Here is a 13,186-nt window from a genome sequence, read left to right as displayed (position 1 = left end):
TGTTTGTGGTTTGGTCGAAGCCGCGAACACGAGCTGATCACGTTTTTCACTTGTGCTCGATTGACACCCTCGATCGAGTGGAGTAGAGTAACGCCTAAGTAAACACCAGAGTAAGTAGTTTGAAAATCTGAAAAATCTGTTTCATTGACATCGCAGCGACGCAACGCGACGCGACGTCTGCCCGTAATTATGATATGGCAGCCCATTGTCTGCTGATAAGTGAGCCAACTCCACACAGATCTATGTAACAGCCGAGACCTAAAAAACAAACTCTTCTGCGAGTCATGTTCAGTTCGTCGCCTTATCAATAGACAAACTATTGGAATGATGTGGACTATATCACATATATGCATGTGGTTTTTTCGGTATGAGGTTCTAATTATAGTCGGAAACAAACCAGACGAGACTAGCCACATCTGTTTGCCTATGTGTCTGAAATTTGTTTGCTTAGCTATTGACAGTGGCGAGTCGCAAATTGAGTTTTTAAGTTTTGTTTGCTCAGATTAAATACATACTAAGTTCAAGTATTAAACAGGTTTACCGATATTCGCATATTAATATTAATTGTTATATAATTTTTTTCTTCAACCTACACCTTTCTTCCCTCTATCTGTATTCCAGACTTGCTCCATTTATTTGGAGAAAGTAATCGAAATAAAAATTCTAACGCTTATCCATTCCTAGTTTATATTTTATTATACTTAAATTACATTTATTTAAAAAATAAATTAAAAATAATCTATCATCACTTCCGGCTTTCTTAAAAAGCAGCCCAAACTTCGATCGGGAAAGATAGTTTTGACTATATATAAAATAAAACGTAAGCATTCATTCCGGTTCCGGTTTAATGGGACATTAACATAAAAGCGAATGAGGCAAAAAATGAAAAAAAAAAAAATAAATAAAAACATGTTTGAGCATTGCATTCAATGCTAAATCAGTGCAATGCACTGCACAGATACAAAGATACAAATGTATCTGAGAGCTGGTGAATGCTAGAAGCGCGTAGACTAGACTATCCAATGAGTCATTCATATAAACAATTTACAAATAGTGTCGGGCAGGTAAATAAGTTTACACTTGCACACACACACACACCCTCAGACACACACATAGACCTGTACATATTTAGCATTTGATATACTCAACTCGCAAATATTAATATGAATTGAATAATGCATTAACCTTAAGTCGCATACGTGCTATATCTAAGCATTAAATATCATATAGTGGCAATTTGCCGAGTTCAATGAACTCTATTAGTAGATGGTCTCAATAGGAGCTTGCATTTAGTTTGTTTATTTCGCGTATTTGCATGATTGGCAAACTTAATTGTTTATTTGAATGCTGGCAGCGGGACTTTGTTTGAGGGTTCGTTATGCTCGCTCATGAGCTGCAAAGAGTATATTGGCTTTGTAGTGCGTGAGAACAGAAAGGACAGTTTAGCCCTGGGCGTGTCTAAATTAGGTTTACAAACTGCTAAGCTTTTGTGAATATGCTATAAGATGTCAAAAAGCGGCTGGCGGGAATTGCAGCTTTACTAAATTATGAATTGGCTGTCCTTAACCACATTGAAGTGAGCGTCCCTAAATATTATTACATCTAGCTATATCGATCGCTTTATAAGTCTTATAAACATAAGTTCCTTTTTAAAATTTTGAAGTTATTGAAATAATATATATTATATATTTTAATCAAATTGAAATCGGAAAACTGCTTAGAGTTGGCTTAAACAAAATCGTTTAACGTTATTCAAGAGCTACGATCAAAAAAGTCACAGCTTGAAGCGTCTATATGTAGATCAATAGATCAATTTGGAGTGTTAGATTGAAATATGTATATATACTGTATGAATAGTATAAAAATCTATGTTAATTTTAGAATCACCACAGACATGCAGTTCGATTACAATTAATCACCTCTGCACACAGATATTTAAGTAACTAATTGATATATGCATTAATGAAACTGGGTTTGAGTAGTGAACGCCTATTATACAGTCGCTTATGACTAACTGAACTATTATTTTTATTTGTTTTCTTTTGACAGTCTGTTATTCAAAGATATAAGTAATAAATATCATCAGTTTTTGATTTCCTATGAAATATCGTCACACACTTAGAGTCTATACTTTGTGATTCTCCTCCATTTGATACACACTTACTGCTCACGCTTAAAGCTGGCTTTTTTAGCACCCATTCGATTCAACTTGGTCACCTTTTGGCTTATCAGGGCCCATAAAGCTGATTAACATTATATTGGCGCCTTTATAAAAGCGTTTATAAATAACTACCTATACGAATGCAAATTGCCTTCTCTTTAGCGCATTTTCATTATCATCAAATATAATTAAGACGAAAACGCAATAAGTTACGATCTTCAAAAGAAACATTTATAATATTATCCCTTTCCAGACAGCTGTCCAATGGATTGGCTTGCATTTTCGGTTGCCTTTTTGGATTACCAATTACTGATAATAATAATAATAACTCAACAAAAATTTTTAAATAGAATCTTAAGCAATAAATGTTTATTTGTGTATAGGAAACTTTTTATTAGACGATTAGTTTATTGCAGTCATACGTCAAGTCCGTCTGGCTATATATAAACGTTTTTATGTCCCAAAACAGTTAATTTAGGCAAAAGAGAAAGTTATCATGTTAAAGATAAAGTTATCATGTTTCATTTACTTCATTTTAATGCTGCTAGTCAGGATAACACACATTTCATATGGAAATTCGAGATATGTTTATCTTTGTAATTCTTAAACTTTGATCAGTCACTCACTCAAGACAATGGTAGACCTGTAAACAGCTAAGAAAATATTCCTTTGATATACAGCTCCATTCGACTGCAATAAGCTAAGAAAATATTCCTTTGATATACAGCTCCATTCGACTGCAATAAGTTAAGGGTTAGAGCTCTTATCGGCCAACTGTTACAAATTATAGTGAAATGCTGTAAGATTTTCCCTTGTGACGTCAATCGAACAGACTTCAAGTCTGTGATTGACAGCAATGGCATAGTTCAGTCCAGGAATAGTTTCAGGTGTAATACATTCTCCTAAGGCGTGATTGTAAGTGTAAACATATGGTGTATATATAAATAGATCATTAATGCGGATTGATTTCATGAGAAAAGGCAAAGTCTGTGTCCCTATATTAGAGGAGTCAATAGCGGGTTTCAGTCTGACTGATTTGATCAAAAGATTAATGTTAAAATCGATGTTATTGGAATCAAAGATAATTTGTGAAAAGTTTTCCATTGCTTAAATATTATATCTAATCGTTAGCTTATCAAGTATATATGCTTGTCTTATCAGAGAAATTTTATGTGGGGTCTTTTGGGTTATTTATATTTTTAATTTTTATTTTATGTATAAATAATTGTTGTTGCTAGCCAGTCGCGCGACTAGATTCGCTATATAGTATATATGTTTTATGATTGGCCATTCGCCTTCTTCTTCTTCCAATGTTAAGTTCAATGACTAAATTTAAACGTGATTTCTTGCTGTTGACGAACCCGAGTGGCGTTTTATACAATTATATATAATTATATATAAACATACCCTGTCGACATTAAGAAATAAACAACAAATATTAAGAAAAATATTAAGATTAAAAATAATAATTAGATAATATAATTTTTTAATATGTATTATTCTTATTGATAATTATTTCAATTATGTATAATCAAACTGATAAATATATATTTCTTCGCATAGGGAATAGACTTGGAAGTGCTACAGCATCTGAAGTGTTGTAGGGTATATCTTAGTCGGGTTTTCTTGGACCAAGCACACTTATTTATTTTCTTTTTTTTTTGACTATTTTTAATCAGCTACTCTGAAATTTTGTTATCAGCTTTATGTGCATGTTGCCCTAGTTTTTAAATTTGATGTGATGGCCAAACTCGCGGGATTCAAAGATGCAAAGAGGAGCGATAAGCATATCAAAATGCAAGATTAAAAAATTATATATAGAAAAGTAGCTGCAGCCGTTCAGATTTCGAAATTATATTTCTATAAAAAATTTTTTTGCATTGCATTTTATATAATGCTTAAATAAATGTTATATATAACGATTCTATCTCATATAGCTCACCTATCTGTATAGGGTATATGCTAGTTTCGTCAACCTAACCTTCGAGTTGGTCAACCTAACTTGTTTTTTATTATATTAGGGACACTCACCCTACCCAATCAAAGATGGTCTCTGACAATTTAACTCTTATTTATGTATCATTTTCAGTTTTCTTTTCACATTCGAAATCTTTGTCGGTATTTTTTCATTGTTTTCTATTTCCTTTGTCATTTGGTCTTAATACTTTTTTTTTGAATATGTGAATATGTAGATGCAACATAATGCGCTTTTAGAAACACATCATCAAGAAACACATAAGACATTAATTTATTAATAAATTTCTAATTAAAAAGACAAGAAATTGTTTATAAGATTTGGTACATTTCAAATAGGTTTTTTTAAATTGCAGATGAAGCCATAAAAATGTCCTGTTCAAAATGTAAAAAAAGAAGGTTATAAAATAATTTATAAATTTCAGTTATTTAAATCGTTTTAGTATTCATACCTTCGGTCAAGTGGACCCCACACACAATTTTATTTTAAATTTGTTTTAGTTTATTTTGTAAAAATTGATAAGCATTTTTTTTGGTTGCTTTGATTAATGGCGTATTAAAAAATTAAGAAAAAAAAACCGCTCAGGTCTTGCCTGCATATATATTTGCCTAATGAGTGGCAGATAGCCCATGCCCGGGTCTTGATTTAATTACGGGATTACGGGCTCATGGGGGAACATAGGAACATGTTATGCAGGAAAACTGGAAAGCTGTTGCGAGAATGCAATCGACCTGATTAGATTTGATTTGATTGCAACTTAGTTCCGCAATTAGATTGCCACATTTCAAAGGCTCGAACAAGCCGAGTTCATGGGTTCAAGTGCTATTTTTATAAAGCAACTCTTAACCAAACTCTATAATATATCTCACTTCTAGTATACATGTTTCCGATGTTTTTAGTTTTATACACCATCGAACTGAATTTATATTAATTGCATTTAGGAAGGACCAGGAATTGCCTCAGTTGAAAATTATAGTAACATATCATATTTAGTCTTCCTATTGAACCAATCATTCACTCAATCAGTTAGCCAGGTAAACAGTTTAATAGATCGATAAGGAGTTGTTATTGAAAATCCGCCCACCTAATCATAATAATTCACCTATAATCAGCATTTTATGTCCAAGAAAATCCCCAATCTCTCACAACAGCTACACAGGTTGGCGTCTCACATCTCGCATCTTGACATTTGCGCAGTCTAATTAAATCAGCAGAAAAAATAGAAAAAGGGAAAGAAAAACGTATACGTTGTAACTTATTTAGTTGTAGCTGTATTTTTTTTTCGATTATCAGTTGGTTTAATGATTTTTGAAATTCAGATTTGTGGCATGGCCCAAGCGCGATTAGTTAACATTTGTTTTCAGCGTGTTCCCAGAGCCAAAGGCTTGTGAGCTAAACCTCAGAACCCACGCGAGATAATTTAACGCACATGCAACGTGAGTGACAGTTGCATTTCATCTCATCTGTTGCCTCCTCTCTGAGTATGTTCATAGTATGTGGGTATTAATAGACAAGGTTTATGGGTTGTTGTGTTGTGTCGACGACCAAAGCACCTTCAATCCGTTTTGGACTCTGTCTATCAGCATTTGGAGCCATCCTTATCGCAATCATAGTGCATAGTAAACTAAATAAAAATAATTGCATTTATTTTTGGAACGAATATTTTGAGACGAAAATTAATCTGAAAAGGGCGTGTTTGCGAGTGTTATTTAAGATTATATTGAAAGATTACAATGGAATGCCGTCGAGTAGCATAACCAGTATATAAATATTTCAACAAAATTGAACGTGATAAAAACATATAAATAAATTGAACTCTATTTAAGCAAGACAATGTAATTATTTTTAATTTAGTTCTTAAAAGCTTACAATATGTGCCAACAGTTACAATTTTCAATAGACTTTTTTGCCGGCTATTTGAAGATTTTAAGCAAAGCGCCAAACTTAATATCGATATATCGTAAAGAATCAAGCTTGCTATCAATGTTGCCGGCAAATGAGTTGCAAATCGGCTAATCGATAATTTGAGGCGGTAGTCGATAAGTGTGTATAGTTTCTCATAAGAATAAACATAAGTCTTAAACATTTTAAAATTAGTTAAAACAATTACACAAGGATGGTGAGTAACCTCTCTCAGCGTTTTTTATTTTTATTGTTGTTAAATATTTAGAGCTAGTGCAGTAATTAATTGGTAGATTGACATTTCATACATATCTGGAACGAAGTTTTAGATGGGCGAACAAGAGCTGATTACTTGAAATCTCTGAGATTAATAGAAATTGTGTTCCATGCCTGCGCCGGCTACGGCAGACACTGCATCGGACAATGTAAGCGTCGATGCTTGGTCCGGTGAACGCTTGCCTCCCCAGGAATGGAAGCGCTGCTTCTTGCCGAGGACAACCGAATTGCGTTTGTCATCCCGCTGAACTTTGAGGCGACAGCGTTCGATGACCGAATCTCTTATAATGGAGGCGAACTCTAAATCATTGAACTGTGCCATCAGCAGCTTGAAGAACGCCCAAATCTCGCCACGCTGTGATGTTGGTGGTGGCGCATATTGATCGAATAGCCAGGTGTCGGAAGTGCTGGGCCTATCATCTGGAGCGATGCGCCGTGAATTGTAAGCATCGCACACATCCTCGAAGCTGAGTATGGCCTGCAGTATGAAGCGACGATACTTGCCAAGCTGCAGCTCACAGGTGTTCAGCTCCAGATCCGTTGCCGTGTGCGTGGGCAGAGCATAGAGCTGGCTGCAAATGCCAAGGAGCAAGAGCAGTAGGCGCCAGGTGGACAACATGCTTGGATTCGATGTTTGTGATGGTTAATCCGTCTGCAAACGAAGCGCGTGTGTGTTCGCAGATTGGCAAGATAAGCAACTGTGCACTCAATGGCCACTTTCAATGGCTTTATATACCAGTCAGCCAACCAGCCAAGCAGCCAGTAGCAGCAGCAGCGAGCTAGTCCTGCCCCACTCTCAGACAGACGACTGCGAACTTTGAAGTCCATAAAATAATTATAAAACGTTTCTCGTTTACATTTCTAAACCGTTACACACGGCTAAAGAGCGAGCCCTAATAAGCAGATGGCTTGGAGGGGGCGCACTTCGTTCAGCAACAAGTGTCATAAATTTACGCCGTACTCTTAAGCTGCTAACGGCTGCTCATTTGTTTTTTTTATTTAGCTCTCCCACGTTGAAAATTTATTAATTCTGCCCATAGATAAACGTGACACTCACTTGAAGCCGAGGCGCCACTCGCCAGTTGCCTTTATATGTCACAAGCTGCTCATTAGCTTGTGGGCAGCCAGTAGCGCATACCCTCTACCGTCTACCCTCTAGCCACTACCCTGTATTCCTGCTGCAAATTGTGCACCCCTTTTGTCAGCAGCCTTGTCAGGCAGTTGTACAAATTGCTCGCTGATTAGCAGGCAAGCGTATGAAATTAATCATATGCAAATACGAGTGTGCGCTACACTTTACGCATTTCTTTTTACACTCTCCTTGCGCTCGTACTCGCACTCGCACTTCCGACTTCTTACTTGTTGCTTGCTCTTTAATTTACTTGACACATGACGAATGTAGCGTAGGCGTGAAAGAAAGGCAAACAAGTAGCTAGTTGTGAGGGCTGTGCTTAGTCTTTTTTATAAGCTCCTCAAATATAGCTATATTTTATATAATAATTTCATATTGCATGCAGAAATTTCGCTTTTGTGGCGATGGCGATTGTCCTGATTGGGTTTTGGCCGAAATCATTTCTACACTCTCGAATCTGAGTGTCGAAAATGTGGAGCAACTGGCACAGCTGGTGGCCAAGCGCATTATCGGTGAAGCCTTTGAAGTGAGTAGTTAAGCAATACCTATATAATCGAAATAACTCGAATTCTACTAAACAATCTTTTAAAGGAAACGACTATCAGATCTTTGACATCGACTGCCACAAATGATGGCAAAACAGCTGTGGCATGCGTGCACTACATGCTCACAAATGCGGCGCGCTATAGCTGCACAGAGGCAATCTTCAATGAGGAAATACAGCAGCTGGGCCTACCCAAGGATCATGCTATGGCTATGTGTCGAGTGCTGCAAGCAAATGCGATGGCTATACGGCAACAACTTATAGATAAGGCATTTAGAAGTAGGTATTTTCCTATCTGTTCATTATAACAAAACTCTGATATATCATTTTTGATAATTATGATCGATAATCGAATGTATCTCAGCCTATTCATACTTGTCTTCCCTTTCAGTTAATGAGTTGCAAAGCATACGAAACGTTACCTCACCTGGCGAAACACCTCCAAACTGTGCGACATTGGAACTTAAAATCTCGCAGGAATTGGTCGATGGATTACCTAAGGATACCACGCATATAGTTAATATTGAGTGTGCACAGTTGGGCGCTCTGCTCGATGAAATGAAATTGGCTCGTGATATTATGCTTAAATACGAGAATAAGCAAAGTGCGTAAAAATAAGCAAAATTAGAAAATAGTAGAACTGCGAAGTACTTTAAACTGTGTTGCAGTTGTCTATTGCAACTGCTTGCACAATTGTTCATTAACCTCGCTGGCAATTATTTGTTGTGCAAATCGTAGTAGCAGTTTTAACTAATTAAATACAATAGTTATTGTGTAAGTAAATATGATATGATATGAATAATAAAGATCTTAAATATTAGCTTATAGTGTCCTGATCCATAAGCTATACATTTTAATATCTATTTTTTCCATCTTATAAAAAAGTTGCTTGAACTATCTTTTATTTTATAAATATTTGTGTTAGGTATTAACACATTTCGTTTGAAAAGTCATAGTTTTATTTATTCTATTTGGCTCTAAAATGATTTCATAAAAAACATCGATTTTATATTTTTTTCACAACCAGCAACTCTCGAAATGAAAATGGTTTCGGTGTTTGTTTGTTTGGTTTGTGTCTTTGCTAGCGTTGCCAACCAGTGACTTTTTATGTTAAGTTAACATATTGAAAATATGTTAAGATGTTAAAATATGTTAAAATGTTAAAAATTCTGTTAAGGAAATGGAGCAGCTCAGAGAAAAGATTTTTATTTTCAAATTAAAATTAAACTTAAGCTGAAACTGAATTAAAAAAGCTTAGACTTAATAACATTTACAATTTTTTTAATTTTACAATTAGAATAGTGGAGACAATGGGTAAAGTTTCTAGCTGAGCTGAAACTTTCAAAATTGTAAATTTCAATTCTTATCAAATAATGCCAGTAAAATGTTTATGATTTTGGTCAACATTTAAAAATTCTAAGAAATATACATATATATCTACAACTACATATATGTATAATTAAATGACGATTCTTATTTTTAGACCTGTAATTCACATTTAACCAAAACAGCATCGCTGTCTTATCGACTATGAACGTATAAATTACACTCGTAAATGTCACCAAAAATCAGCCACAACTTGAACCCTTTTACCAAACCCAACAAGACTAGACCAGACCACGCCCCCTTCATCACAAACTGTGTCAAATTTAATCAACTGGCGTGCAGCAACCTGCGCCACACAAATTTCTAACTGCCTTCGCCCAATTATTAATTATAATAACGTAACGTGCGGCGTGAATAAAGTGAAATTTGTTAATAAAAAAGATGGGCAAAAAGTGAACCCTTTTGCCCCCAAAAATGTAACCTTAATTCTGCTTCTTCCTCTACTTGCTCTCGCTCGCCTCGGCCTTATCATCCGGTTTTCCACGGCAATTACCGGCGCATCCTCTGGACAGGGCGGGTTATTAAAATTATCTGCAGCAGCTAAAAAGAGAAGTAAAATGAGAGTAAAAACGAAAAGAAATTTCAATTAAAACAACGCCAAAAAGAATAAATTAATATTGCTTTTTATTTTTTTATTCTTTTTTTTACTGCCAGCAATTCTAATTATGAGCAGCTGCGCAGCATCAAATGTCGCGCTCAACATTTGAATTGTTGATTTTTTCTTCTCGTATTATATTATATATATATTTTTTTATATACAAATATATATATTTATTTTTTCAATTAAACTTGACCATGTCAAACTGCGGAAAAAGTCGCGAAGTTCTTGACATTTGTATATACCCTAATACCATTGGTACTTCAGGGTATATTGTTTTGCTTGAGGTGTATGTGGGAGGCTGAAGGCGTGGCCGACATAATCTAAGGCATATGCAAACCATAAACTCCATCTTGCAGATCATATTGAAGTTCGTTCCAAATTATCGATAAGTTTTAACAAACAATCGATTGAAATCGGTATCAAGCTTACAAGTGAGCCATCAAATATGATCGATAGATTCAATTAAAATATTTTCAAATATTCTTTATCAATAACTTCGTTGCACATGCTCTACAGGATATCTCTTAGTCGGGCACTTCCGACTAGAACACTGTTACTTGTCGCCATTTCAGTCCGATTGCTGCGCAGCGCTTATTTCTTTAGCTCAATTTTTTCTTTTGACTGCCACATGTTGCCGACACTTGCAGCAGTTGCTTGCTGCTCCCTCCACCTTCCACTCTCTGTCTTTCTCTCTCTCTCTCTCTGTCCCACTCTTGCTCACACTTTGATTTATGATATGCCTTGGCAACTTGCAGCACTGTCACCTGGACGCCTTAATTAAATTTCTGCTGGAGCTTTTCCAATGAACTATCATCAGCCGAGCTGTATGTTTGCCATTGGTAAATAAATGCACCAATTACTGGGGCAACTATTTGCCATAGTTGTCGATATTTGCGAAAAGTGATATCTAAACATTGGCGGGGCATGTGAGTGTAAATGGGGCCATATACACAAATTGGGCACGTAACACTCTTTCGGGTGTCACTCGGGGCTGGAAGTAAGCAGCATTGGTCTGGTGCCTGCCAAACTGTGAGCTACAGTGGGCGGTGCAAGCAGATTATGGTATAAAAAAATTGATTATTTAAATGAAATTATTTGAAAATATTTTAAATGTATTTAATTGAGTCAGATTGTGCAGTGCTCAGATAAATATTTGACTAACTTTACTTTTATTAGAACAAATAAATAAATAAATAAGTATGTATTTAAATAATGTATTTTATATATTTATTACATTTATTTTAAATATAATGTATAATATTATAAATATAAATATAAACAATTAATGTTACATGCATATTTCCCCCAGGCTAAGAACCGAGATTGAAAACATAAACTTGTGTTCGGGCTTGATCAGAACATTTCCAACAGTATATGTCTAAATTGATATATATATATATGTATGTTACATATATTACAAATTGAATTCGAATTATATATTTATGTTTTTATATAGCTTGTAACCATAAGAACACTCGACTTATGATCTCTTGCAAATTCATTTTTTATTCTTCATGTTTAAGCCGCCTTTCTCTCTGACCACCCTCGCGGAGCCGGCACAGAGAGAGATATACGTCATAACCCCCTCCCTTGAGAAATTTTAATCAGGCGCTGGCAACGCCTAAACATGTGTACCCTTCATCTGTCTGTCTCTCTCTCTCGCTCGCTCTCTGCTGTCTCTCTGCTATAACGGGAAATGCTGTCACATTACGCGGCTGTTACCATATCTTTACAACTGTATCTGCAGATCGTCCTCCGCGCACTTATATGACAAAGCACAAAACTTAAAAACCTTATGCATGTGATTTGAGGTTGACTCGCCGAGGGGTTGACGCCCAGCACAAGTGTCAGCCCATTTATACCCTGTAAGTTGACGTAGGGTGTATATTAGCTGCAGTAATTATAATTAGTTCATATCAATTATATTGTTGTATTAAAATATGATTGAATAAAGGAGTTTTAAGGGCATATCTATACTATTAATATATAAAAGAATCAATGGAAGCTGCTGATAGGGTATCTTCAGGTTGGGCAATCGAGGTAGATAACTGTTACTTGTTAGCCTGATGTTTTGGTGAGGGTTTATTTATATTTTTCTGTTCTTTTGGACTGAGTGAGTTGCCTGACGGGGTGCTCGGTGGTGGGCTTCCTGGTTGTTTTGTTGCTAGTACTTCCGTTACGGTTTTTACTTTGGCCGCGATGCCACCCCCGTGGGTGGGCCACTTTAGTCACCCTTCAGGCTTTTGTTTGGTGTGTCCGGAACATTTCTGACTTTTTCAATTTGACTTTTGTGCAGGGCCACTACCAATGCAATGAGTGCTGCGGATCTTTTCCCCCTTATGCGTAATAATGAAATAAACGTTTCGCTAAATGCCTTCGTATTTGGCATGAGGCAACAGAGTCCGGAGCCTGGGGCTACGAATCGTTTAATTTGATGAGCTTTTCGGGATTTTTGTGGGTAAGAGATATCTGAGATGTTTAAATAAACTAGCTAGATTTTCTTCTCTTTTTGTGCGTTGACTAAATTTCTTTTACAATAGCTTAAAGTACGCAGTTTGTGATCATTTTGGTCATGCATTATTAGTACTTAGGTATATTATAATTAAAACAACATCATCCAGCTTAGACTTAATATGCAAGACTGATTCAACCCTTTCACGGATCCATTGTATTTGGTATCTTTGATCATGCCCATGAATGATTGGTCCCCACTGATTCCAGATTTCAATCCAACGCTGAACAAGTGGTTTGAATAAATCTTCGATCCACAGGATCCAGCTGGTGTTGCCAATAAAGTTTAGATACTTTTTTTGTTAAAATACTTATGTTAATTTTTACCGACTTACTTTAGATTTCAAGTGTCGCTTATTGTTTTGAAACTCCAGGACGACTTTAGTTTCAAGGTGAAAAACCTATTTTGAAATTCCGATGTCGACTCATCGCTCAGATTCATGTGAACCATCCAAAGCTGTACCATTCTCTCAGAGCTTCTGTGCACTATAGGGCATGCGTCCATAAATAGTTACCTGATTAGCTATCGGATTTATGCCGAAGCTTTCCACTTGTTGTGGTCCTAGCTAAGTCCTAGTTCACATAATTAGTCAGCTTGATGTCTGTCCGTAGAAGACCAGTTCGAGCAGTTCTTAGTATTCATTATATCGACCAAATCGGTAGGCCTTATTCTTATTTTGGATATGCCTCTTGGATAT

The 13,186-nt window shown here is 35.9% G+C and overlaps 2 protein-coding genes across 2 annotated transcripts; one reads left to right on the top strand and one right to left on the bottom strand.

Moving 5' to 3' along the window:
• Positions 1-6,167: 6,167 nt before the first annotated feature.
• On the top strand, positions 6,168-8,724 carry LOC111599856 (COMM domain-containing protein 4). The gene is made up of 4 exons (XM_023315675.2): positions 6,168-6,255; positions 7,832-7,972; positions 8,038-8,269; positions 8,382-8,724. Exons 1-4 carry the CDS (start codon positions 6,253-6,255, stop codon positions 8,600-8,602), a joined length of 597 nt encoding a protein of 198 aa, XP_023171443.2. The 5' UTR covers positions 6,168-6,252; the 3' UTR covers positions 8,603-8,724.
• LOC111599857 (leucokinin) lies at positions 6,266-7,778 on the bottom strand. Its single transcript, XM_023315677.2, has one exon. It carries the CDS (start codon positions 6,931-6,933, stop codon positions 6,406-6,408), a length of 528 nt encoding a protein of 175 aa, XP_023171445.1. The 5' UTR covers positions 6,934-7,778; the 3' UTR covers positions 6,266-6,405.
• Positions 8,725-13,186: the final 4,462 nt, after the last annotated feature.

This window comes from Drosophila hydei, unplaced genomic scaffold, assembly GCF_003285905.1.
Source record: "Drosophila hydei strain 15085-1641.00,03,60 unplaced genomic scaffold, DhydRS2 tig00000001-arrow-pilon, whole genome shotgun sequence".
NCBI classification, from domain to species: Eukaryota; Metazoa; Arthropoda; class Insecta; order Diptera; family Drosophilidae; genus Drosophila; species Drosophila hydei.
The sequence above is the reverse complement of the archived record's forward strand: the minus strand, read 5'-3'. Positions and strand labels throughout refer to the sequence as shown.

Coding starts and splice junctions, on each gene's coding strand:
- LOC111599856 (XM_023315675.2), top strand. Junction 7,973..8,037: donor TTATCGGTGAAGCCTTTGAA/GTGAGTAGTTAA, acceptor AATCTTTTAAAG/GAAACGACTATCAGATCTTT. Junction 8,270..8,381: donor TATAGATAAGGCATTTAGAA/GTAGGTATTTTC, acceptor CTTCCCTTTCAG/TTAATGAGTTGCAAAGCATA.
- LOC111599857 (XM_023315677.2), bottom strand. CDS start 6,933: ATGTTGTCCACCTGGCGCCTACTGCTCTTGCTCCTTGGCATTTGCAGC.